This window comes from Epinephelus fuscoguttatus, linkage group LG5 (genome assembly GCF_011397635.1).
Source record: "Epinephelus fuscoguttatus linkage group LG5, E.fuscoguttatus.final_Chr_v1".
NCBI lineage: Eukaryota > Metazoa > Chordata > Actinopteri > Perciformes > Serranidae > Epinephelus > Epinephelus fuscoguttatus.
This window is the reverse complement of record NC_064756.1, coordinates 16,880,066-16,907,676: the sequence shown is the minus strand read 5'-3', so window position 1 is coordinate 16,907,676 and position 27,611 is coordinate 16,880,066. Positions and strand designations below refer to the sequence as shown.

The 27,611-nt window shown below is 40.3% G+C and overlaps 2 protein-coding genes across 8 annotated transcripts in view; both read right to left on the bottom strand.

Moving 5' to 3' along the window:
* The window catches only part of LOC125889375 (arp2/3 complex-activating protein rickA-like), a 108,114-nt gene that overhangs the window by 36,189 nt on the left and 44,314 nt on the right, over positions 1 to 27,611 (bottom strand). For 2 of the 7 annotated variants that reach the window (XR_007449447.1, XR_007449448.1), the window contains one exon: positions 20,149 to 20,333. Coding sequence is in view for 4 of the 7 variants with exons in the window: in XM_049577288.1 (XP_049433245.1) it covers positions 23,889 to 24,230; positions 24,614 to 24,695 (424 nt within the window). In the remaining 3 variants the exon portion in view is untranslated. Of the gene's footprint in view, positions 1 to 20,148; positions 20,832 to 20,919; positions 20,969 to 23,888; positions 24,231 to 24,613; positions 24,736 to 27,611 lie in introns of those variants that run through there. The other 5 variants (XM_049577288.1, XM_049577287.1, XM_049577281.1 and 2 more) reach the window with 5 other exon arrangements.
* Positions 4,845 to 7,792, bottom strand: LOC125889381 (putative N-acetylated-alpha-linked acidic dipeptidase). Its single transcript, XM_049577296.1, has 4 exons — positions 7,565 to 7,792; positions 7,380 to 7,461; positions 6,165 to 6,257; positions 4,845 to 5,229 (listed from the first exon to the last, which is right to left on the bottom strand). The coding sequence occupies exons 1-4, from the start codon at positions 7,587 to 7,589 to the stop codon at positions 5,040 to 5,042; spliced, it is 390 nt and encodes a 129-aa protein (XP_049433253.1). The 5' UTR covers positions 7,590 to 7,792; the 3' UTR covers positions 4,845 to 5,039.

Below are 27,611 nucleotides of genomic sequence, written 5' to 3'. Positions count from 1 at the left end.
CTGACAGACAACAATGCACTCCATGCTCAAGGATGGCCCGTGAGCATTGTGTATGTCATATCCAGTTCTCTTATTCCTGGACTTACGTTGTTCATTCCTTCATGAACCAGTAAAAACAGTTAATGTTTTAATCCTGAAACTAAAGAGATAAAAAAAAACTGAAGAAGCACAAGAGACAGCTGCAGTACTCAGACAATACCTGCATAGTAGGTTATGTATAATTAATAAATGTTTCCTAACTCTAAAGACTAAAATTATAAACTGTATTTCCTTAAGCAAAAAGCTGGTTTAATGTAGGTTTATTGTTACAATCTGTTGTAGTTGTTGGTGTGCATAAAATCACTGTGGACCTTTAAGAAAATTAAGGAATGAAAATCTTTAAAAAAAAAAAAAAAAAAAGCAACAGTATGGATGTAAATGACTTTTCACTTTTTTTTTCTACAACACATCCTCACTCCAACCTCATCACATATTGACGTGCTTGGTCATGGACTTTCCGCATCCACATATCACGTGCAAGGTTCTCTGGGTGCATTGGTTGATGACGTTCTGGGACACCGTGTCAAGTTCTGCCTGTTACATGCATGGTCTTCTTTCAAGATACACTTTGGTTTTCACAAGAAATCTAAGGGTTACATGCAGTCTCTTTCAAAATAAACGCACTACATTGGTGCAACACCACGAACTAAAGAACAAAAGACATGTGGTTAGGTTTAGGAAAAAAGAACAGGGCTTGGCTTTAGAATCCCACAGGATGCTCTCTTGAGTGAAAGTCGGTGTTTGTTGAACTCACCTTTCAAGGGGAACTGATGTTTTTTCAACCTGGGCCCTATTTTCCGATATACTTTTGTCTAAATGAGTGATAGGATGTTCAATATTTGACATTTCTCCAGTACGAAGCTAGGGCTGACCTGCCTGCAGCCCGTGAGCTCGCGCTATATAAATAATAGGGCACTCAGACAGCCTCAAACAACGTCAAAATATGTCCACTAAAAGTGCATTATTTTCACACAGATAGGCTCGGATTGTTAGTATAATTATCTGACAACATAACGGAAAGGACAAATGAACGTCTGTGTTTACCTTTAGCTGGATTCGGACATGTTCCTCTGTCTGTTGCTGCTCCCTCTCTCTCCTCGTCCGCTCTTCAATTTCAATGAGCTCTGTGTCTGTGTACTCCGTGTACTCCGTGTTCAAATAAATATGGCCGGTGTTTCGGATTTACTCGCGACCCTGTTAACTGGCGACCTTCAGCCGAATGAGTCTGTGGTTGTCGTAGTGACAACAGCTGTTTTCAACCAGGAAGAGAACACGTAGCTGTCCTCGTGAAGGCCTCTTTATTCAGTTTTTTGGAAGAATATCAAAACATAGCCGACCTGATCCGTCTTTGGACTCTTGGTGGAGGAATCCAGTCACGGACCGACACTCAGTCGCGGTTTGAATCACACTTGTTATGACGGAATGTTGAAAACAGGAAGAGGCCAAGTTGCTTTTCCTGTAAATCTAACTCCTATCTCGAATAAATTTTCTAAATAGGCCTACACAGTTTCATCTCTGGTACCTGCCTAAATAAACATGTGCCATATTAAAGAACCGTTCAGCCCTGTGAAACGTAAAAAAGAAAATTTTCACGGGATTCGAACCCGCTTCGTCATGGGAAAATAAATTAAGAGCACACCATTGACGGAGTACGCCACTATGACAACACTGCTTTATTGACAGATCCATTAAAAATCCGACAACATACAGCCAGTTATGTCTTCACATTGGGAAGTAGCTAGATCAACTTGTGACCACACTGTCCATGCACTGAGGAACATTTTACAATCTCACTGCTTTCCAATACAAAAAGCAGCCGTTTAAATCCACTTAATTCCTAAACGTAACGTTTATTGTTGTGCTACAGGTCAATAAAGCCAATATTCATATAATCACGTGGAAATACTTTATTTTAAATTAAGCAATAAAGCAGCAGCTGTATAATAGATGCATCTCTACGATAAATTATCTATTTATGTTGTAGCATTAAGGCGATTAAAAGCGTACAAATATGACAAACACTAGGCTGTAGGCTATGCGGTATGAAAGTCCATTAACTCCTACAAATCGTTTTAGAGTACCGAGGTGAAGTTAGTTTGGCATTGGATATAAGGATATTCATTTTTGGTTCAACAGTGATTTTCTCTCATAGGCAGAAAATAGTGAGTAACAAAGAGAAGGGCTAATACCCCCATACCCCCATTACTGGACCCAGACACCCCACACCAATGTAGAATGGTCTTGCCATGATCTGAGAAAGTCCCTATTTACGTAGAATATTAACTTGACTTTTGACACTTTCACTTAGTTCCGATGTCATGTTTCCTACCAGAACAATGCTACCGAGTAAACAATGATCTGCTGGAAACTACAAGCACAGCCACATTAATAAAAGGTGAACATTGAATGCAAGTTTAGTTACATGAATGACAGCCAGATGAGTACATCAGATCTACTTGTGCGTCATCTCAAGGAAATATGACCTTTTGGCCAAAGGAGTTGTGGTTATGTTGCAGGATCTTACTTGTTTCTTCACTGTACATGTTTGGTATACCATATAGCCTACCATGTGTGTTTTTTCTGGACCACCCTCAAATGTATTTATTGTTATTTCTAGGTTTCCATAAAAGATGTGATTTTCAGTGTTGCCTAAGGCTACAACATGACGTTATCTTGCGTTACGTTTATGAAGTAGGCCTAACTGGATTTATACAGCTGCTGCTTTATTGCTTAATTTAAAATAAAGTATTTCCACGTGAGTATATGAATATTGGCTTTATCGACCTGTAGCACAACAATAAACGTTAGGTTTATGAATTAAGTGGATTTAAAACCGCTGGTTTTTGTATTGGAAAGCAGTGAGAATGTAAAATGTTCCTCAATGCATGGACAGTGTGGTCACAAGTTGATCTAGCTATTTCCCAATGTGAAGACATAACTGGCTGTATGTTGTCGGATTTTTAATGGATCTGTCAATAAAGCAGTGTTGTCATAGTGGCGTACCTCGTCAATGATGCGTTTTTAATTTATTTTCCCATGACGAAGCGGGTTCGAATCCCGTGAAAATTTTCTTTTTTACGTTTCACAAGGCTGAACGGTTCTTTAATATGGCACATGTTTATTTAGGCAGGTACCAGAGACGAAACTGTGTAGGCCTATTTAGAAAATTTATTCGAGATAGGAGTTAGATTTACAGGAAAAGCAACTTGGCCTCTTCCTGTTTTCAACATTCCGTCATAACAAGTGTGATTCAAACCGCGACTGAGTGTCGGTCCGTGACTGGATTCCTCCACCAAGAGTCCAAAGACGGATCAGGTCGGCTATGTTTTGATATTCTTCCGAAAAACTGAATAAAGAGGCCTTCGCGAGGACAGCTACGTGTTCTCTTCCTGGTTGAAAACAGCTGTTGTCACTACGACAACCACAGACGCATTCGGCTGAAGGTCGCCAGTTAACAGGGTCGCGAGTAAATCCGAAACACCGGTCATTGTTACGACGGTCCAGAAGCACATTTAGATTAGTTCAGTTAAGCTCAGTTTGAGTAATAGATAAGGAATAGAAAATAACCTTGCCCCCACCCAGCTAGGTTTCTCTTTCTTCTCACTTTGATTTAGTTTATTATTTTCATGCCAAGTATATTTGTATGTATATTTGTCTGTAACGCATGTTGTGTGTCTAAAGTAGTGATGCCGTAGTTTTGTCGGCGCTTGTGCAGTTGCAGCCTTCTCTGATCTGCATGCGAGCTCTTTGATGTGTGTATGCCTGCGTGAGTGTCTGGACAGACACGTTGGAGTGAGTGAGAGTGGGGAGCCGTGTCTGCTGGTGAAAGCCGTTGTTGCCGTCCGTTGGTCGTTGAAGACGTGAAGAGGAGTTTCGGGACTGTTCCTGCCTGGTGTGCAGATCAACGCCAGCTGAGAGTCGCTAGCCAGCTAGAGCTAAGCTAGCTAGCCTTCGTCCTACCACTTTACCGTGGACTACAAACTCTGTAGCTGGCTCCTTCGACGGACAGTCGCCCCCCCCCCTTCAGGTTCACCTGCTCCCCCTGTACACCTGGGACTTTCATCTTTCCTGGACATCATCGCTGCACGAGCTCCAACCCCTGGGCATCTGGTACCATAGCATAGGATTAGCATAGGGACTTAGCATAGTTAGCTTAGGCTATTTAGTATAGAGTTTAGTTAGGATAATATTGTGTATTGTATTTCATGTGTGTCTATTCATCTAGCTTCTAATTAAAGGTACAGTTTGTGATTTCTTTATCCCTGTGTCCCTCCCCCAATTATTTAGTAGAGTGTCCACCTTTCCAAATTACATATAATATTATACATAGAGGTATGCCGGTGGCTTTACATCGCCGTTTCTAATTGGTTTGTAGGTTTAACAGTCATAATATTTAGATTAGTGAGTCAAAGTAAGTGTACAGTCCTTTCAGTTTAATTTAATTTCGTTATTGTAGCGTGAGCTGTAACAGTCATCAAATTCAAATGGCTTATCCAGATCCAGTTGGTCAAAATCGGGTAAAAATTTGGACATGTTTGTTGTTGTAAGTCAAAACACTCACTCAGAGAGTGAAAGTCTGGCTCTGAAATCTCACATCACACGAGATTTGAGTTGTTGCAGGAAGTTATCGCTGGAGTGACCTTACAAACACGAGGAGTTACTTTGTTTGGAGTAGTCATGGGTGAATTTTTACCCGATTTTGACCAACTGGAAAACAAACGAACAAAAAAAACAGCCAACCAACCAACCAAATAAACACAAAACATGACTTTATTGTAGACACATAAATCAGAAGGTGCAATGGTGATGGCGCTCAGAGAGTCACTGTATCGCTGAGCTCCGGATGTTCCTGGAACTTGACTGATTCAGAAAACCAGAAAACAGTAATTGTCCATCTCTGTGTGTTGCAGGAGGCAGTGTATTCCTTCTCTTCACAGTCTGGTGTTTTAACACAATTGTCAATAGATAGCTCCATCACACGGCTTTAAACTGTGCCTTATTCACGCAGGTGGTGTTAGTGTCATGGCAGCAGCATTAACAGTGAATGCTGCTATGCTGATCTGACGCTTGACTTCCTCCCAGGCCTTCTGTGGATTGGCTGAGTTCTCGATGTCAAACAATGCATCAAAGATCCCGGGGAAAGACTCTCCTGCGTATTTATTATGGCTGCTGGGAGCGAAAATTACATGCCTGAAACAGAGAAGAGGGGGAAGTGGCACGTCAAGGAATGAGGTATTACAGATTTAACATTTGTGTGGTATTTCCTAACAAGGGGTTAGGAGTAAAGGCACTCCTCAGGTATTCATGATGGTCAACTGATTTCTAAAATATTTTTAATTAAACCTGCAAACAGTCATACACGCAGACCTAACAGAGTATGCAGTAGCAATTATGCAGGATGGGCCTTGTCTAGATCAAAAACTTAAAACCCATCTTAGATATGTTTGTGCATGCAGTGTAAGCATTTCAGTTATGTGACATGTTTGGGACCCAATTAGGATACTGCATCGAGTAATTATCACTATTTAAGATATAACTGGGGGGTGGGGGGGTTGGCACTGTAAAAAAACAATGCAATCTGTGAAAAAACAGACACTGGCCAAGCCTTGTAAGAGCAATCTGTAGCCAACAAGCCAGGGCATGGAAAAGTATGAAAAAACAATCTTGAAAGGGTTTGAAAATGCAACATTAAATATATCAGATGATGATAACACAATGAATTTGTGCCATTATTTTATTTCTTTCCCAGTGTTTTGCTGGAGAATCGTGGTCTTTATCTTCACCTCTCACATGATAAACAAGCCCTTCCCTCAGTCTGCTTTGTGACAGCTGCAAAAATTAGACCTGCTGATAAGACAAGGATGGACTATGCTTAAATTAAAACTAAATAGGATAGTGTGAGAGAGATAATGGACAGTCAACAGAGCCATTGTTAATGTTTTTAGTATCACATGTAAAGACATGCAGGTAGATTGATCATTCAAAGTCAAATGCTGAGAACAGTGCCCTTTAGTGGTCATAGTGCTCAAGTGCACAAGTGCTTGACTGGTTGATGAACTCTTGAAAAAGCATGTACAACAAATATAAATTGATTGTGTGATTGTGTGGTTGTTGGTGTGACTAACCTGTAGAAGGGTCTGCCAGGTAAGCCCAGGGGGTCTATGAAGGCTCTCTCCAGATACATGAACTGATCATTCATGATGCGAACCTGCAGAGGACTGATACACACATGCACATTAAACGCCTCTCACTTACACACTTCACCAGATTAGGCAAATTTATCAGTACACACGCACAAACAATTCAACTTTTCTTCGATACAGTCTATTTTTAGGATCCCTGTGATGTTCAGTTGCTTTTGAAACCGTCATAGAAGCTTAAGTATTTGATTACCTGGGAATAAGACTCTAAAAAAATAAACAAATGAATAAATTGTTTTTAATATTCTGCCCTCCACATGTATCAAAATTCGACGGACACCTCTCAATATTATGTAATCCACCTTTAAAGGAATACTTCACTTACAAAATGACCATTTGTAAAATCAGTTAGTCATGCCGTGTTACCTTGAATTTGTCAAGTAAACGTTTCTCTGATATACCTGCGCGAAAAACAGGAAACAATTGATGTATTGATTGATTGGGGGCCGCGTTAACAACAGCAAAACTATCTCAAAACGTCCATTTAAAAACTCTCACACAACTCGTGCAGTATAATCCAAGTCTCCTTTATTCAGTCGTATGCTCAGTGCTTCCCAAACACATGCATTTTCACTGAAAAAAAACTGTCAGTATTGGAGTCTGGTTTTGCAGAGAATAAAGATAAAGATAGGTTTAGTTTTAAATAACACCGTGTGAGAGAACATGCATGTGTTTGGGAAGTACTGAGCATTCAAATGCATAAATGAGACTTGGATTAAACTGCACGAGTTGTACGAGAGTTTCTAAAAAGTTTTTTTGATATAGTCTTGCTGTTGTTAAATGTGGTCTCCAATCTGTCAATAATTCAGTATGTTCGCTGTCTCCCATGGAGGCATGTGAGAAAAAACATGACGAACTGACATACAAATGGTCATTTTGTGGGTGAAGTAGTCCTTTAACTGTGACCTCATTAATAAACATCTAGTTAAATGTACATATTTGTCAACAAAAACTGAACATTATAAACTTCATAACAGCAGAATTCATGGCAGAGCTGTTGTGCTAGATTGCAACAGATTACCCATGTGTACCTAGTAGAGTACTGAGTGTACATTTCGAATAAACAAGAGCATGCACACCAACATATTTCAGCATTTGTCTGGACAGCTGAAATATACAAAATTTTAAACACACTCTTACTCTGCTTTGTTGAGAGTCTGTAGGCGCTCATGGAAGTCCCTGGCTGCAACAGTGAAGTTCTCCGCAGCAGAAAACAAGGACGCTACAAAATATATTTTAAAAAATGCAGAGAAAGTCTTGGAAAAGTTAGTTAGTTGGCTCACATATTTTTCAATACTTAAACTTCATATTTAAATAGCACTCACCAAACGACACCTCGTACATCTTCATCTCCTCTGGGTGTCTCTGTGCCAGCTGCGCGATGCTCTCTGCGTACTTCCTCAGTGAGTCTGCATACTGGTTGACGTCGAGAGGAAGGAGCTGGGAATCGTCCAATAGGAAGATGAGCCCGCCTCTCACCTGGGCCACCGCCCGAGGCCTCTTGAAGGAGGAGTCGTAAAACTTCTCCACTATCTCGAAGGTTTCATACTAGTCCACCTTGGGTCTTAGGAAGTCGGAGGGTTGCTCGACTGATTCGTCTGATTCGACTGATTATTACCCCAAAGAAAGAAGCTTATCAACTGGTCAAGTTTTGAAAAGTAGGTCTTCCTTATGTAAATAGGTATATGTTGAAAAAGATAAAGATATTGTGGTAATAATGACATTTTTATCCGGTTGACCCACCCAGTTAATGAGAGTGGGAGTGAGGACCATCTAGTAAGATCTGATTTACAACGGTCGAGCAGTGGGTTAAAGTTTTTGGAGAATAGTTCGGTAAATGATTTTGTCACCTGAACCCCAAGATATTTGAAACCATCTGTAGCTTTTCTAAAAGGGAGGGAACCTTGAGGGAGACAGTCAGCAGCAGCATTAATGGGGATTTAGTCACTCTTTCCCAGATTCAGCTTATAGCCAGAGTACTTTCCAAATTTCTCAAATATACTCAAAATTATAGGAAGACTGGAAGCAGGGTTCAAATATATAACAGGAGGTCATCTGCGTAAAAGGAAAGTTTATGGAGTTGGCCGTGGCGTATGACACCCTCAAACCTATTCTCATTCCGCACCCAAATGGCTAGGGGTTCAACAGCTAGGGCAAATAATAATGGGGAAAGGGGGCAACCTTGACGGGTGCCCCGGTGCAAAGGAAACAATCGTGACTTTATACCATTAGTATTTACCGAAGCTACAGGAGATGCATATAAGAGTTTTATCCATTCCACAAAAACGGAGCTGAGGCCAAATTTATTGAGAACATAAAATAAGTATCTCCATTCTACACGATCAAATGCTTTTTCAGCATCCAAGGATAGAACGTGTTCGGGAGAGTCGGTAGGAGGGGAGTAAAGAATGTTAAATAACCTCCGACTGTTTGAGGATGAGTGCCTCCCAGAAATGAAGCCAGTCTGGTCTGGACTGCTTAAAACTGGCATAACTCTCTGGAGGCGGCCAGCTAACACTTTCGCTAGAATTTTGAAATCTATGTTCAGGAGAGAGATTGGCCTATAACTACTACACAGTAGCGGATCTTTATCCTTTTTTAGCAATATGGTGATTGAAGCTTCTGATAGAGTGGGTGGCAGTCGACCTTTTTCCAGGGCTTCGTTAAAAACTCGGAGTAGAATCGGGGCTAAAGTTGTAGAGTAGGTCTTAAAAAACTCTGTGGTTTAACCGTCGGGCCCGAGTGATTTATTACTCTGTAAGGCTTTCATCGCTTCTTTAACCTCAGACACAGTGATTGGTGCACCCACATCTACTGCAGCCGCTAAATCAATTTGTGGGTACATAAGCAGGCAAGAGGGTTCGGGCCTTCCCAGTCAGTTGAGGAGGTTTCGGAGGAATACAATCTTGAATAGTAGTCAGCAAAGGCGTTGTTTATAATGGTGGGAAGGGGTGTAACGAATCCAGCCTAATCCTCGGTATGAGTCTAGATGCCGCCTCAGCCCGTGCTCTATATGCCAGGAGTTTGCCTGCTTTGTCCCCCATCTCGAAAAAGCGTTGTTTTGTGAGTAGCAGCTGCTTCTCTGTCCGACCGGAAGACAACAGATTACATTGCGATTGGAGTTGTATTCGTTTCTTATACAGTGTGTCAGAGGGATCAGCGGAGTATCGGGCATCTAATCTCTGGATTTCGTCTGATATTTCTTTGCTTCAAGTTTGAATACAGTGGGTGGTTACATTTGCTCATTTAGAGATGGTATCCAAGAAATAATGAAGCATTAAATCAATTTGACCCTTAAGAAACAGCCATCTATCCATCCATCCATCCATCCACAGTCAACTGCTTCTCTGGAACCAAGTAGATGGGGCAGCAGGCTAATCTAGGTACTTCAGACATCCCTTTCCCCAGCAACCTTTTCTAACTCCTCCATGGGTATCCCGAGGCCTTCCCATCCCAGATTGGATATGTAATCCCCCCAGCATGTTCTCGGTCTGCCCTGGGGTCTCCTACCTACCCTTATTAAACAGTCAAACAAGAAACATGCACCAAAATCAGACTGAAAACATCTCCTTAGCACCAAGTCAACTGTAAGCAAAATGACTTATTTGCCACAGATGTTCTTAATAACTTGTGTGCCCCTCTCTAACGTTCACACACTCCTGGCAATGACGTGAAATACACCTGATGATCATCACAATATAATTTTGGGGTATGTCCTTCCATTGTTCAACCAAGGCACTGGGGATGCTCTGAACATTACCTGAAGGATGCTCTCAGCCTCTAACACACCTGGATAGCATGTCCCAGACATTCAGGATTGGGTTTAGGTCAGGAGACCACAGACTCTACCAGTCCACCACAGAGATACCTTCGTCCTCAAGGAAGGTCATGGACACCCCAGCTGTGTGGGGATGGTCATTATCTTACTTTAAAGGGATAGTTTGGATTTTCCTAAATGAGGCTGTATGAGCTACTCAGATATAGTCAGTGTATTATGTACAGTAGATGGCCGTCGGCACTCTCCCTGTTTGGAGAAGCAGACGGGAGTAGCACCACAGGAGCTCAGTAATGCATTGCTGTAAATGGGGGTTTGCAGCAAAACATATTTTAGCCTCTTTAAAAAGGCCTACCTAAAATAAATCAATATTGGCCTAAGTGGACACTATATTGAGAATATTTTCACCACTTTAGCTCACCCTCAGACAGCCCTGTCCTTTAGGGCTACATTTTCTCAAACATATAACCTCCGTATTCTGACACAAAAGCTTAGCTTGCAGCGCACTGTATTACGGGGCAGATCAACTGTTTGGGTTAGGAAGTGCTGTTGTATGATTTAAACTTTACTTTTCTAAAAAAAAATTCAAAGATAATGCGTGCTTGTGTTTTTCTCGGCAGTTCAAAGAAAGAAATAAAAACAGCTGTGACGAGTTGCACTGAATACAGACATCAACACTGCAAGACTGAGTCAACTTGATGTTTGCAGTGAACATCTCTCTCCACAGGATTAGGGAGAGGACTTCTTCCCTGTAAGCTGTTTCATTATTGTTTGATATGAGTCCCACTGTGGTTGTGTCATCTGAGAATCTGATAAGGCAGTTGGTGCTGTGGGAGGGAGTGCAGACATGGGTAAAAAGCGAGTGGAAGGCTGGACCGAGGATGCAGCCTGGGGGGACACCAGTGCTGTGAATGATGGTGGAGGAGTTGTGGTGGCTGATCCTGACGTGCTGGGGTCTGTTGGTAAGACAGTCTGTCATCCACTGAGAGAGAAGGGCTCCCAGACCGAGGGTTTGCAGTTTGTTGGTCAGTTTATTTGGACTGATGGGGTTGAATGCTGAGCTGTAGACGATGAACAGCATCCTAACATCACTGCTGGGGTTTTCCAGGTGTGTGAGGGCTGTGTGTACTGCGATGGAGATGGCGTCATCAGTGGATCTGTTGGTCCTGTATGCAAACTGGTGTTGGTGGAGGTCAGAGGGCTGTGACCTCAGCAGCTTTCCTGTACAACTAGCACCTTCAACAAAAGAGGCATTGTCTCATGTATGCGCGTGAATAACCCAATACATTTACATTCTCTTCTTCATAACTAATAAGCATCACCCAGAGAGCAGATATTTGCATCCTGTAGGACTGAAAAAAACCTCCTCACTGTTAGGTTTCTCAACTTGGATTTGCGTTGTGTTTGTGGAAACAGGGAACTGCTGTTATTAGCTTTTGGATGGACACAGAGGCCTCTATCATTTATTTTAATATGGGTAGATCCTGTTGCAAACACTGAATACAGTGGAAGAAACATGTTTCCAAAGAACGTCAGACAGAAACAACACACAGACAAACCAAAAGGTTAACACATAAGTGTCTGTAATGTTGATTTGTGTGCATCCAAAGCCTCAAAAATATTGTAGGTTTTAACATCAACGTCAAAATGTACATTTTGCTGATTTATTGTGTTATAAGGATTGAGCTGTACGCCTGAGGATGAGACAAGGTGATGAGATAACGGTCTTGTGTGGGTGTTGTCAAACAACCTTGTCCCTGTCTCGTGCTGTACTGCTCAGTCTGTCAGTAACGTCTCCATAGTCGGCTCAGCACACTTGGAGACACATCAAGCTGATGAGCTACCACCTGAACCCCTTCACCATCTTCCAGCAGTTAAACTGCTGTCACAGTCTCAGTCTGGTCAAAATGCTGTCTGACACCACCAACCACCATCAGGAGACACCCAGCATTCACAATCCATTCAAAAACCATCATCCTGCCAATAGACTGGATAATTAGCTGATAAAGGAACACAAACTCCATTCCTTATGTAGGGTGTGTTCACACAGCCACTCCTGTAGGCATCGTCTTCACACTTTAAACCATTCAGACATAAAGCTGTTTTATACTGATTTAGGATGTGCTGTCAGTTTGCTGTGGCAAATCTTTTGTGGGTTCATATTTACCCTCTAATATTATACCAATATACCATTACATGTGCTTTTACCTTAAAAATGAAAAGATAAACAGCCAAACTAAAGTTTGGAAATCTCCTCACACTTGTACCCTGTGTTACAGTGTATACACATTACACACTGACAGTGTCTTTAGACTTAACATAACCTCCCCCCAAAATTAAAAGTCACTCTCAATCCCCTATAAACAAATGAGCACTCTGGTGTGGGTGTGTGTCGTTGGCCAAAAGGCGGAGGAGGTAAACAGCTCTATAAAGTGATGCACAGTGAAGACTCCGGTTCACATTTCCCTACCCACCCTCCTAACACATTTTACAGAGCCACAAGTCTTCATTTATTGGGTAAGTTTTTGATGAATTCACACAGCATTAACATCAGATGGAAACTGTCATTTTGGTGTTTCATCATGTAGAACATCTTAATACAAGTAGATATATTTACACTTAGACATTTTTATTTTGATGTAGAAAAGTTGTGCATGGAAATTATAGATTAATTAGTGTGTTATTACACATTAGGTGCATGTTTGTCACATTGGAAAACAAGAAAAATCAAGACTCTTAAATATTTTTACTTCAACATATTGCATATTACGTTCCCAACTAATGTTGCTGCAAGTTGAAATATGCAAATTATATTCCCATGAATAGATGAGCTAAATCTGGATCCATGGTGTGCTGTGCACTTCTCTCCTTAATCTGTAAACTTTTTTCTTTGGTTTCAGAAGCCATGGCACAGTTCATCCATCTCTTGCTGCTGCTGGGTATGTGTCATGTTGCAGCAACATATGTTTATGAAAGACAGGTGTGGCTGCTGGAGGGAAGCAGTGCCACTTTCCCATTTCCTCCAGATCGGACCATTAAATACTGTGGCAGAGGAGGCAGCAGGTGTGAATGTGCGAAGGGCTGTTGTAAATCCAATAATGCCAGCCTCCCCGGAGTCACAGTGACTGACAGCACCCTGATCATTACCAACTTTACACGAGAGAATGATGAGATCAACCTCTGCCATGAAAACAAATATACAAACGTATGTGTGCATCTGAATGTGTCAATAGGTAAGCACTTGAATCATTTGACAAGCTGTGTTATCTCCTCAAACATATTAAAACATTATTTAGAGTTCCTCTGTTTTTAAATTCACATGCTTTTCAAATGTCCAAATACCCAGTTTCCTTAAATGAAGCTAATGTCAGAGGAGCAGGATGAGTTATATTGTCACAGCTGAGGGAATCATTTCATGTTGAAATGAACTTGGTCTCCCACATGACAGACTGTCAGAGTGTCACTTACTACTTGAACTTAATTCCTGGCATGAAGCCCAACAAGATGTGTGCACTTCAAACACTTTATTAGCATGTTTGCAGGAGAAATGGATTTAACAAATTCACATAGAGGAAATGAATAATGAGGAAGTTAAAGAAATCTGTCTGCACTCTGACTCTAACTATTTTTCTGGATTCTTCTATGTTTTTATTTATCAGGTTGTTCAGAGTCGCATTATATTACGTTTGCAAAAGGTGACACCAAACACAAGGTGACGACTGTTGCTGACTGCAGGAGACTCTGTACTGAAGATCCCACCTGCCAATACTTCACATTTTATAAACCGTAAATATCTGTTGTGTGGACTCGTGGCCATAGAAAACATAATGAGCCAGCATATTTCTGTCATTTGATAAATATTTACTTTAAAAACACTATGTAGCAGCACATAACTGATGGGACATCTGATTCAACTCAGATTTGTGATCAGCTTTGCATTTTTCCCCACAGCAATACAGCATGTTTCCTGATGACATCAAGAGATGACATGTTGATACAGTCTCATTCAAATGCTGTCTCAGGGTACCCTGCTAGGGACGACTGTGGTGAGTTAAACTATAATTCTTTTCAGTCTTTATTAATCCCACAATTTTTCCTTAAAAACCACAAAAAAGAAAAACAAAATATCATTTGAAATCGGACTCTTAAAAGGTACCATATCCTTCATTATGACTCTCTTATGACTAACATTTAAAATAATTATAATAATAATAACATTAACAATAAAATATCTAAATATTCTGCCCAAAGTCAAAGTAAATTTAATCAATACTTCAATTAATAATCATTTTATAATAATCAAATCAATAATCATGTCGACACAGCTCCTGTGAACCCAACATCAGTCCCTCCTGGTCCGACCCCTCCCCAACCCTCAGATGAGGAAGAAGAAGAAGAAGAGAAAGAAGAAGGTGAGCAGTATTTCACTGATAGTAGCTGTAGTTTTACTCAGAGCAATCATTGGAGCAGATAATAATGATGAATACTACTACTATTGCTAATAATAAAATAATAATAATAATAATAATAATAATAATAATAATAATAATAATAAGTATTTAAGGTAGCAATTAAAATTTTAACCCCAAGTGATTCACATTCCTGTTGATACATTTCACCCAAAAAGTCAGAATAACAATGGCATCAAATTACATGAAGTAGTTCTTACTATATCATAGTATACCATATACACAATTACAGTGTTAGTGTGCATCAGTAGTATGTGCAGACCTCAGGGTTTTAAGTCATCCATAATTTAATCAATACTTTAATTAATAATCAATTCATGTCGATACAGCTCCAGTGAACCCAACATCAGTCCCTCCTGGTCCGACCCCTCCCCAACCCTCAGATGAGGAAGAGGAAGAAGGAGAGGAAGAAGAAGGTGAGCAGTATTTCATTGATAGCAGCCATAGTTTTACCCAGAGCAATCATTGGAGCCAATGATAATAATAATAATAATAATGATAATAATAATAATAATAATAATAATAATAATAATAATAATAATAATAGTAATAACACTGTTCACTGTATGTTCTGTCTGTTTTGTGTCCTGTAGGTCCAAAATGCCAACAAATGGTATTCTGGAGCTGAAAATGATGGTGTTTGCCTTCGCTACTGATTTTTGCATTGACTGTTCATTGCACTTGTACTCACTTTCTAATAACTGACTGATTTGCTTTCTGTGGGAAATATTTACTCATATGTTACTCAACTGAATGTATCAATAATCAGTGTATAATCAGAATCAAGAAACACATAATCATTGTTAATCATATTTTGTTGTTACCCTAGTTAGGAGCTAAAAATGATGGTGTATGCCTTCACCATCTGTGCTCAAGTTGGTGTGTTTGCACTCAGGTGATGTCATGATGTTCTGAGTTTAAGAGACAATGGTGGCAGAGGTAGAGCGTAGTGATCGGAGGGCTCTGCCAACAAGGCCTACAATGGGAGGGGAATGTGAACAGCATGAAAGTGAATGTAATATTGAAACAACTGAGTCTGCTCCAGGGTCCAGCTCAGTGTGTGTGTGTGTGTGTGTGTGTAATCTTTAAAGACTCACAGTTAATCTATTTCATTTTGAACTCTGATGGACTGCATTTTATTTACTCGTGAATTGTGGGTAAAGATCTAATGAAACAAGCCTGAAGAAGGATTTTTATTCACCAATATTGTAATTTATTTAATGCAGGTTCGTGTTCATTATCACTTATCCAATAAAGATAAACATGTTTAATCTCACCTTCTTCTCATCTTGTTTATTAATATCCTGCCTCAATTTTGAATCCAGTTAAAAGTCATTTTTCAAAATGAGAATAAAAATGTCTTACTGATGTTATTATGATGAATAGACAATAAATAAATAAGCAACATGAGTAAATAAATAATGTGGGCAGTATGTAGTATAGCAGGTACCTGCACTGTCCTTTGCCTCCTCTTCCATTTCCTCACTGGTTTCATTGCTTCAGTATATATGTATAATATATAGTTTATCCTGTAATACTATCATCATGACCATTATTTTAACTACCAACATTTTGTGATGGATGACTTAAAACCCTGAGGTCTGCACATACTACTGATGCACACTAACACTGTAATTATGTATATGGTATACTATGATATAGTAAAAACTACTTCATGTAATTTGATGCCATTGTTGTTCTGACTTTTTGGGTGAAATGTATTGACAGGAATGTGATTGAACATTCAGGAAAATCTCACTTGGGGTTAAAATTTTAAGTGCTACGTTAAATACATAATGAAAAATCATTATTATCATCAGTGGTAGTTGTAGTAGTATTACCCCGGTGTGTTCACCTCTGACCTAAACACCACTTAAGGCCAGAATTCCCAGAGTATGAAGTCATGAGCTTGGTGATGGTCAAAGAGGCTGTTTAATTCTTCCTTTGAAATGACACATTTCTTTTCTATACAGAAGAAGATGCCTAGGGGAACGGCTGCATGAACATACCCCTACTGTTAAATTTAAAATGAAGGGTGCACTCAAAAATGCAGACAACTCAACAGAACTCAGTTCAAAAGATTAATTTAAAATAGAAATGAGGCAGAGTAGAAAATACTTGAACTGCCGGAGTGAAGGCGGCGAGGGTGATGGCAGCTTGAGGCTTGACTGAGGCAGGTGAAGGAGTCAGCAGGCAAGGCAGGTCTGAAGCAGATGACTTGTTGATGGTTGGCTGGAGACAGAGAAGAAGGTAAGAGGAAGAGGTAAGAAGAATCATACACAGAAACTGAGTCTCAAACAGGAGCTGAGCACTTTACCACACTGGGTTAAGCAATGAACTGACAACAGCTGGATGGAGAGAGGAGTTAGTGTAAACACAGGTGGAGGTAAGTGCCAAATGGACTGCAGGTGTGACAACTTGATTGCAGCTCCTTGCACCACCTGCTCACACACACACACACACACACACACACACACACAGTCAGGGAAGACAAACTCGGAACAAATAATAGGAAGGGGAAATAAGAGGGCAAAGGAAAGGGAAGAAGAAGACAACTGGTGCAAACCCTCACACCTACATAAGGAATGGAGTTTGTGTTCCTTTTATCAGCTAATTATCCAGTCTATTAGCAGGATGATGGTTTTTGAATGGATTGTGAATGCTGGGTGTCTCCTGATGGTGGTTGGTGGTGTCACACAGCATTTTGACCAGACTGAGACTGTGACAGCAGTTTAACTGCTGGAAGATGGTGAAGGGGTTCAGGTGGTAGCTCATCAGTTTGATGTGTCTCCAAGTGTGCTGAGCCGACTATGGAGACGTTACTGACAGACTGAGCAGTACAGCATGAGACAAGGACAAGGTTGTTTGACAACACCCACACAAGACCGTTATCTCATCACCTTGTCTCATCCTCAGGCGTACAGCTCAATCCTTATAACACAATAAATCAGCAAAATGTACATTTTGACTTTGATGTTAAAACCTACAATATTTTTGAGGCTTTGGATGCACACAAATCAACATTACAGACACTTATGTGTTAACCTTTTGGCCTCTGCGTCCATCCAAAAGCTAAAAACACCAGCTCCCTGTTTCCACGAACTTCATGCAAATCAAAGTTCAGAAACCTAACAGTGAGGAGGGTTTTTCAGTCCTGCAGGATGCGAATATCTGCTCTCTGGGTGATGCTTAGTTATGAAGAGGAGAATGTAAATGTTGGCTCATGTCAGCAGCGTACATGAGAAAATGCTCCTTTTGTTGAAGGTGCTAGTTGTACAGGAAAGCTGCTAAGGTCACAGTCTTGTTGACATTAAAGTCTTTTTAAAGAGAGACCTGGTCAAGAAGGCAGCATCAAATATTGTTACAACATGAACACACAAACAACATAAACAGGTAGTGACAACTGTCCCACAACAACTGGGGATAAAAAAACACATAAAAAAATCATAAAGATATGTACCCCAGCCTACAAGCCCCTATTCAGCATAAGTAAACCTGAGTTCAAGACTGTGCAGGTCTGGACTGCAGAGGCCTCTTCAGCCCTGCAGGACTGTTTTGAAGACCCAAGATGGGAGCACTTTGAACATCCAGACCATCGGCATATCTAGCCCATTTTTGGGGGTGCTGGAGCACCCCTAAATTGAATCCCAGCACCCCTAAAATTTGAGAGATTTTTTTATTTTATTTTATTTTTACTGTATGTCCCTTTTTAACAAGCTAGAAAAGTGTCAAAACCATACAGTACTTGGTTGCAACGTAATATTTTAACAACAAAAATACAGCAGCACCCCCCTTGCCTCAAAAATGGTTTGATCCACCCCATCCCTCCCACCTTTCCCCGACTCGGGCTCTGAGCGCTCTATGTGCACAGAGCAAAGCGCTCCCTTCCAGAGTGGGTGGTGTGCAGTAGTGGTGTAAGTATCTGGCTTAAACCAGGATATGTGGCACATTTCTTAACTTCTACCACTCAGTACCAACACATTATTATCATTACCAGTCCTCATTTTTGCTGCATTTAATCGTAGGTCACTGTTCATGTTGTCAGGTAGGAGTTAGCTGACGTTTTTTCTAGCTACAGGTGGTCAGTACCACTGTCCTCTGTTTGAATTGGAATGAGAGAAGCTAGCTGTTGTGTCATGTGCATGTGTTAATAATAAAGCCATAGGCGTAGGATTGGGTAGGGACGGTAGGGACATGTCCCTACCAATATTCAGCCCCTTCTGTATTGTCCCTACCAATATAAACACTGGCTGTCGTCGCTCAATATGGTTCACAAAGGGTTAACAATCGTTGGTGTCTACCATATGTCCCACCTCTAACCTCGTATTGCTCATCGATTGGCTCTACTGTTATTTTGGTAACGTGTGACTGGTCCTCCCCAGCGCCACTCTCTCCACTGACTTTGTGGGTGCGCGTCACTGTACAGCTCACGGCAGCTCGTGAGGGAACGACACATACACGCGCGTCACCATTAGCGCTCCACACCGGAGCGCCGAGTGTGAACGGTGAGTCGGTTGGTTCAGTAAATAAGCTAAACAAACACCTGTTGATGTTAGGCTAACTGAATGGTGTTCCTTGGCAACTCATTGCTAGATAATGAGATGCTAACGAGCTAATACTAGCTGAGCTAAGTTTGGCAACTATTAGATCAATATTAGCCTATATGCCAGAGAACATGAAATTCCACTTCACATGTTCCATCAGCAATCATAGATGTCATGTAGTGATGACACAGTTCAAATTAGTGTTCGTAGTCAGATGACATGATATAAACAGTCTGAAAAAATAAAGTGCAAACACTATAAATAATAGCTCCTTCAGTGACAATCTTCAGCATCCATGGTGTGTGAAGGAGAGAGAACAGAGATCCACTGCTCCCAGTAAAAACACCCAGTCAGAACACTGAGTCATATTTATGTAATAGAGAGGGGGTGTACGTGCAACAGTTTGCACACAGCTGTATTATAATGGTATTGGAGCATTTACATTTTGTTGATTTATTTTATTTATGTCTAACATGATGAAGGTGACTAACTTGTGTTGACATTATGGCTGTTCTTTAGCCTATATACATTCAGATGGTGTTTAATGAATTACACAATTGTAAAACATACAGTATGTTTTCCTCAGGCTACAACAATCGAAATCTATGACTGTTGCATCTCAAATTGTCCCACTGTTCACATGTCTTGCATCAATATATTTTTTGTCAGATGACAAATAGTAGAGAGACTGGAGGAGATGGAGGAGCTGGAGGAAGAGAGGCAGGAAGAGAGGCAAAAGGGAATGGAACCTAAATGTGTAATTGTTATGTTTTCTTTCCACTAGTCTGAAAAAAGAAGCAAAAAAGGCCAAAATCTCAAAACTGACCAGTACATGAAAAGCTGTTTTCACCTGGGGTATCTCTCCTTCAGCTGGTTACAATCTGCACTCCTCACCACTAGATGCCACTAAATCCTATGAATCCTACACTGTTCCTTTAATGTCGCCTCCCAGTGGACTTGTTCCTCCATTTTCTCAATTTATTTCTTGCTTATTGCTATATGTATAAACCAAAATAAGAGGAGAAACAGGTTAGATAATACATGTTTATCTTTATTGAATAAATGATATTATATAGGAACCTGCATTAAATAAATCACAATATTGGTTTTACAGGGAAAGAAATGTGGAATAAAAATCCGTCTTCAGGCTTGTTTCATTAGATCTTTACCCACACTTTACCAGTAAATAAAATGCAGTCCATCAGAGTTCAAAGTGAAATAGATTAACTGTGAGTCTTTAAAGATTACACACACACACACACACACACACACACACACACACACACACACACACACACACTCTGAGCTGGACCCTGGAGCAGACTCAGTTGTTTCAATATTACATTCACTTTCATGCTGTTCACATTCCCCTCCCATTGTAGGCCTTGTTGGCAGAGCCCTCCGATCACTACGCTCTACTTCTGCCACCATTGTCTCTTAAACTCAGAACATCATGACATCACCTGAGTGCAAACACACCAACTTGAGCACAGATGGTGAAGGCATACACCATCATTTTTAGCTCCTAACTAGGGTAACAACAAAACATGATTAACAATGATTATGTGTTTCTTGATTCTGATTATACACTGATTATTGATACATTCAGTTGAGTAAAATATGAGTAAATATTTCCCACAGAAAGCAAATCAGTCAGTTATTAGAAAGTCAGTACAAGTGCAATGAACAGTCAGTGCAAAAATCAGTAGTCCACAACACCAATATTGATTCAAACATAATATCAAGAAGAATAGTGGAGTGACTCTTGTAGTTTCCAGAGCCCCATGCAGTCGTCATGATGGATCTACAGGACATGAACGAGACAGAACATACAGTGAGAAGAACATTTCTGCTGTCAACCTGGAAAACATAATAGTTTTCAGCTGATATACCTTGGTCTCGAGAAGTGAAGTGATTATGGCGAGGCCTTTCCATTCAGATCTGAAAATGAAAAGAAAGATCAACTTTGTCAACAATCTCATGTCAGAATGGGTGGAAAACCAAACAGCAGCTTACCTTGGCAGATGAAAGGCAGCTCTTTATGGCAGTCTTCGTCCAGCCACTTCAATTCTTGTGACCCTTCCACCTGGATGACCTTTCCACAGTGGTTGTTTAAGGGGTCGACAAAAATACGAGTGCTCCAATGATGTTCCTTTACTCTTTCCCCTGAAATCCACTGCCAGGGGACGTTTACACCAAAGATGGAGCGCTCCAGGCCGATCCACACTCCACCATCCAAGCCGCTCTTCTTTTGTAGGACAGAGTTCACTGCGTCCTGCACTGTCTGGTTGGTGATTTGAACCAGGGTGGAGTTCTTGTTGTGGCAGTGCTGCAGGGCATCAATCCAGCTTTTGTGTTCCGGGTAGAACCGGAGACCTGCATCAAAGAGGTGACACTGAGAGTCTGTGCATGTCGCAACCAGGGCTGCTGCCAGAGATTTTAGACCCCATGAAAGAATATAATATTGGGCCCCCACAGATCATCCTTATAGGCTACATTGTTGTAACAAACCACACCTGCAAAACCCATTTGAGGACCTGAAATATTAATAATAAATGTATGTTTGCAGGCTGGAGTCTCTGCTGTAGTCCCATGGTAATCACCTCACATGTAGTCTACTGGCATTGAGCATTGGTGTGTAACATGATTCATGATTAAATGAACTGAGAATAAAGATGCATCACTGATATCATTACCAACAAAAGCTGCACTACCATAAATGGCCATAGGATGGCAGTCTTTATTTAGCAGTGCCTTTCCATGTACCTGGTGTAAAACTGCTAACAGTAAAATCAAATCTCCAGTGAGATGGAGCATAGTTTATAGTAAAGCATCTACATCTGATTCTGATGATATATATACATATATAAAAACTGCAGTTAGGACTACTGTATGTAAAAACATTTTAACACTCACAACTAAATTAACATAGTTGCACCTTTTTCTTCAACATAACTAAATGTGACGTCACTGAATTGTTACCCAATATTCAACTGGACTGGTTTGAGACTGATGGGACCTAACTCTGTAGGTATTCTAAAAACAAGGATGCATAAAGTATTTACCAGATGTGTATTTTCTCTACATGTTGTTCCAATAATTTAAGTTACCAGTAACCTAATTTTGTTAAATGAGAAGAAAGATGGCTAACTGATGTTATTATGATGGATGACTTAAAACCCTGAGGTCTGCACATACTACTGATGCACACTAACACTGTAATTGTGTATATGGTATACTATGATATAGTAAGAACTGCTTTATGTGATTTGATGCCATTGTTATTCTGACTTTTTGGGTGAACTATTAACAGGAATGTGATGAAACATTCAGGTAAGATCTCACCTAGGGTTAATGATGGTGGGTCTCTGGAGCTGTGTCGACATGAAAGGATTTCTGATGAAAGCATTGGTTAAATTTAGGCTAAATACACAAAATGTAATAACTGCAATGATGTTATGAGAGGATAATGTTGATCTTTAGAGTGTATTTCAGTGAAATCAAACCAACAGATTGATATCATTGTACTGTGCTTGAAGCTGGCTTCAAAATTAAGGCAGGATATTGTTAACAAAATGCACTGCACACCCACACGTCCTCTGTGTCTCTGTTTCTTTCACTCTGCCACACACTCTACAAAAGCATGTAGACTGTCAGTGATAGTCAGGAGTGTTTGATCTGTCCAAAGCTGCACGACATTTAGGTATACAAGCGATTTTACACGTTTCATAGAAAATTATTAAGCATCAGAGACCGTCATATAAAAGCCACAAATATAATTTGGATCAATATGATGAACCAGCACTCACAAGTTTTTGTAAGTAATATATGTGCTTGATAAGTGTTGTTTTTCCCTCAGACAGAAATTAGGATTATTTAGACTATTTTTGGTTGAGCGATACTTTTTTAGATTTAAGTTATATGGTGTTAATTAGTTTCCAAGTCATAGAGAAGGACGTGGTGCCTTTTAAGGGTCAGATTTCAATATGTTTTGTCTTTTATGGAAATAAATATGGGACTAATAAATACTGAACAGCATTCCAGTTTATAGTTTAACTCACCACAGTTGTTCCCTGAGACAGCATATGAATGAAGTTGTATCAGCATGTCATCTCTTGATGTCATCAGGAAACATGTTGTATTGCTGTGGGGAAAAATGTAAAGCTGATCACAAATCTGTGTTGAATCAGATGTCCCATCAGTTATGTGCTGCTACATAGTGTTTTTAAAGTAAATATTTATCAAATGACAGAAATATGCTGGCTCATTATGTTTCCTATGGCCACGAGTCCACACAACAGATATTTACTCTGTATAAAATGTGAAGTATTGGCAGGTGGGATCTTCAGTACAGAGTCTCCTGCAGTCAGCAACAGTTGTCACGTTGTGTTTGGTGTCACCTTTTGCAAACGTAATATGATGCGACTCTGAACAACCTGATAAATAAAAACATAGAAGAATCCAGAAAAATAGTTAGAGTCAGAGTGCAGACAGATTTCTTTAACTTCCTCATTATTCATTTCCTCTATGTGAATTTGTTAAATCCATGTCTCCTGCAAACATGCTAATAAAGTGTTTGAAGTGCACACATCTTGTTGGGCTTCATGCCAGGAATTAAGTTCAAGTAGTAAGTGACACTCTGACAGTCTGTCATGTGGGAGACCAAGTTCATTTCAACATGAAATGATTCCTCAGCTGTGACAATATAAGTCATCCTGCTCCTCTGACATTAGCTTCATTTAAGGAAACTGGGTATTTGGACATTTGAAAAGCATGTGAATTTAAAAACAGAGGAACTCTAAATAATGTTTTAATATGTTTGAGGAGATAACACAGCTTGGCAAATGATTAAAGTGCTTACCTATTGACACATTCAGATGCACACACTGATGATTTGTAGGGGAATCATAGCAGAGGTTGATCTCATCTTTCTCTCGCGTAAAGTTGGTAATGGTCAGGTTGCTGTCAGTCACTGTGACTCCGGGGAGGCTGGCATTATTGGACTTGCACTTGTTTGAATCACATTCACACTTGCAGCCTCCTCTGCCACAGTATTTAATGGTCCGACCTACAGGAACTGGTGGAAATGGGAAAGTGGCACTGCTTCCCTCCAGCAGCCACACCTGTCTTTCTAAAACATATTTTGCTGCAACATGACACATACCCAGCAGCAGCAAGAGATGGATGAACTGTGCCATGGCTTCTGAAACCAAAGAAAAAAGTTTACAGATTAAGGAGAGAAGTGCACAGCACACCATGGATCCAGATTTAGCTCATCTATTCATGGGAATATAATTTGCATATTTCAACTTGCAGCAACATTAGTTGGGAACGTAATATGCAATATGTTGAAGTAAAAATATTCAAGAGTCTTGATTTTTCTTGATTTCTAATGTGACAAACATGCACCTAATGTGTAATAACACACTAATTAATCTATAATTTCCATGCACAACTTTTCTACATCAAAATAAAAATATCTAAGTCTAAATATATCTACTTGTATTAAGTCGTTCTACATGATGAAACACCAAAATGACAGTATCCATCTGATGTTAATGCTGTATGAATTCATCAAAAACTTACCCAATAAATGAAGACTTGTGGCTCTGTAAAATGTGTTAGGAGGGTGGGTAGGGAAATGTGAACTGGAGTCTTCACTGTGCATCACTTTATAGAGCTGTTTACCTCCTCCGCCTTTTGGCCAAAGAAACACACCCACACCAGAGTGCTCATTTGTTTATAGGAGATTGAGAGTGACTTTTAATTTTGGGGGGAGGTTATGTTAAGTCTAAAGACACTGTCAGTGTGTAATGTGTATACACTGGAACACAGGGTACAAGTGTGAGGAGATTTCCAAACTTTAGTTTGGCTGTTCATCTTTTCATTTTTAAGGTAAAAGCACATGTAATGGTATATTGGTGTAATGTTGGAGGGTCAATATGAATCCAGAAAAGATATACCAAAGCAAACTGACAGCACATCCTAAATCAGTATAAAACAGCTTTATGTCTGAATGGTTTAAAGTGTGAAGACGATGCCTACAGGAGTGGCTGTGTGAACACACCCTACATAAGGAATGGAGTTTGTGTTCCTTTTATCAGCTAATTATCCAGTCTATTAGCAGGATGATGGTTTTTGAATGGATTGTGAATGCTGGGTGTCTCCTGATGGTGGTTGGTGGTGTCACACAGCATTTTGACCAGACTGAGACTGTGACAGCAGTTTAACTGCTGGAAGATGGTGAAGGGGTTCAGGTGGTAGCTCATCAGTTTGATGTGTCTCCAAGTGTGCTGAGCCGACTATGGAGACGTTACTGACAGACTGAGCAGTACAGCATGAGACAAGGACAAGGTTGTTTGACAACACCCACACAAGACCGTTATCTTATCACCTTGTCTCATCCTCAGGCGTACAGCTCAGTCCTTATAACACAATAAACCAGCAAAATGTACATTTTGACTTTGATGTTAAAACCTACAATATTTTTGAGGCTTTGGATGCACACAAATCAACATTACAGACACTTATGTGTTAACCTTTTGGTTTGTCTGTGTGTTGTTTCTGTCTGACGTTCTTTGGAAACATGTTTCTTCCACTGTATTCAGTGTTTGCAACAGGATCTACCCATATTAAAATAAATGATAGAGGCCTCTGTGTCCATCCAAAAGCTAAAAACACCAGTTCCCTGTTTCCACGAACTTCATGCAAATCCAAGTTGAGAAACCTAACAGTGAGGAGGTTTTTTCAGTCCTACAGGATGCAAATATCTGCCCTCTGGGTGATGCTTTTCAGTTATCAAGAAGAGAATGTAAATGTTGGCTTATGTGAGCAGCGTACATGAGAAAATGCTCTTTTCTCTCTTTTTAAAAGAGACCTGGTCAAGAAGGCAGCATTAAATATATTAAAAACTATGAATTAGACGCAAAAGCACAAAATGTTTTCAATGTGGTATTTAAAAGACAAATCCATTTACCACTTATACTGAATAACTGCCACCATTTGACTTTGGCCAGTGCAGAGTCAATGAGCTGTTAACACGATGGACCTGAAGTATGATTCAATAATAAAGTGTAATTATTAACAAAATTATACGAGAGTAAACAGGACAACATAAGATTGCTGATTACCAGCAACCACTTGGTCAGCTGTACAGCCAATTTCTAAACTTCCTTTTTTATCAAAAGTTTTAGAGAAGGTGGCTTCCACTCAGCTTTTAGCTTTTATGTGTCACAACAACATCTTTGGGAAATTTCAGTCAGGTTTTAGAACTTTACACAGCACTGAAACTGCCCTCCTCAAGGTAACTAATGACCTCCTTTTAACAGTCGACAGGGGGGATAGCGCAATTTTAATTCTTTTAGACCTAAGTACAGCTTTTGACACAATAGATCGTGCCATTTTAACTGACCGTCTCAAAACCTGGGTTGGTGTCAGGGACACTGCTTTTAGTTGGTTTTATTCTTACCTTTTAGAAAGAACCTACTGGGTCAATTACACATCATTGACAACTCAAATTACCTGTGGTGAGTGAGGAGGTTTTTTTCAGTCCTACAGGATGCAAATATCTGCCCTCTGGGTGATGCTTTTTAGTTATCAAGAAGGAAATGGAAATGTTTGGCTTATGTGAGCAGCGTACATGAGAAAATGCTCTTTTTGTTGAAGGTGCTAGTTGTACAGGAAAGCTGCTGAGGTCACAGTCTTGTTGACATTCAAGTCTTTTTAAAGAGAGACCTGGTCAAGAAGGCAGCATTAAATATATTAAAAACTATAAATTAGACGCAAAAGCACAAAATGTTTTCAATGTGTTATTTAACAGACAAATCCATTTACCACATACTGAATAACTGCCACCATTTGACTTTGGGCAGTGGAGAGTCAATGAGCTGGTTAACACGATGGACCTGAATTATGATTCAATAATAAAGTGTAATCAGTGCTTAATTTGAGCCGGAACGTACTGGAACACGTACCAGGATCTTTTCAGAAAAGGTACTCGTGCGTTCCGGAACTAATTTGCATGGGTCTAGAACTTTTCGCATCTAAAAACTACATACAGTATTGGCTGATGTCACTGGTGTTGCAGGGTATACTGGTAATGGTAGACCGCGGTACTAAAACTCCACAGTAGCTATGATAGTTCAAAGTCCAATCGCAAGACGGTGAGTGTCCATGCGCCGTCCCGGCGCGCGCCGGCCACCTGGCACTCAATATGCTGCTGTAGTGGTTTGTTTTCCAGACTTGTGTGTATCTTTGAGCAGTGAAAGTTATTATTTATTTATTTTTACTTGTCGGCAGTGATTTGTTTTCCACAGAGCTCTACGTGCCAGCATTTTACTCGCATTTGCAACTACAAATAGTTTTGTGCGCGCAAATTAAATCATTCAGCACGCTGTGTGAGAACAGATTTCAACCAGCAGCAGAAAGGAAAATCAAATCCTGCCGGTTGTGGGTTGAACGGGGCTCACAGACAGGATACGGCGGTCAAATACGGTGGAGGCTCATAGTGCTCCGCGCCGCAACACAACGGCTTACCAGCGAGTCCGACGCCAGGTCCAGTAATTTCCCCTTCTTGGTGTCATGA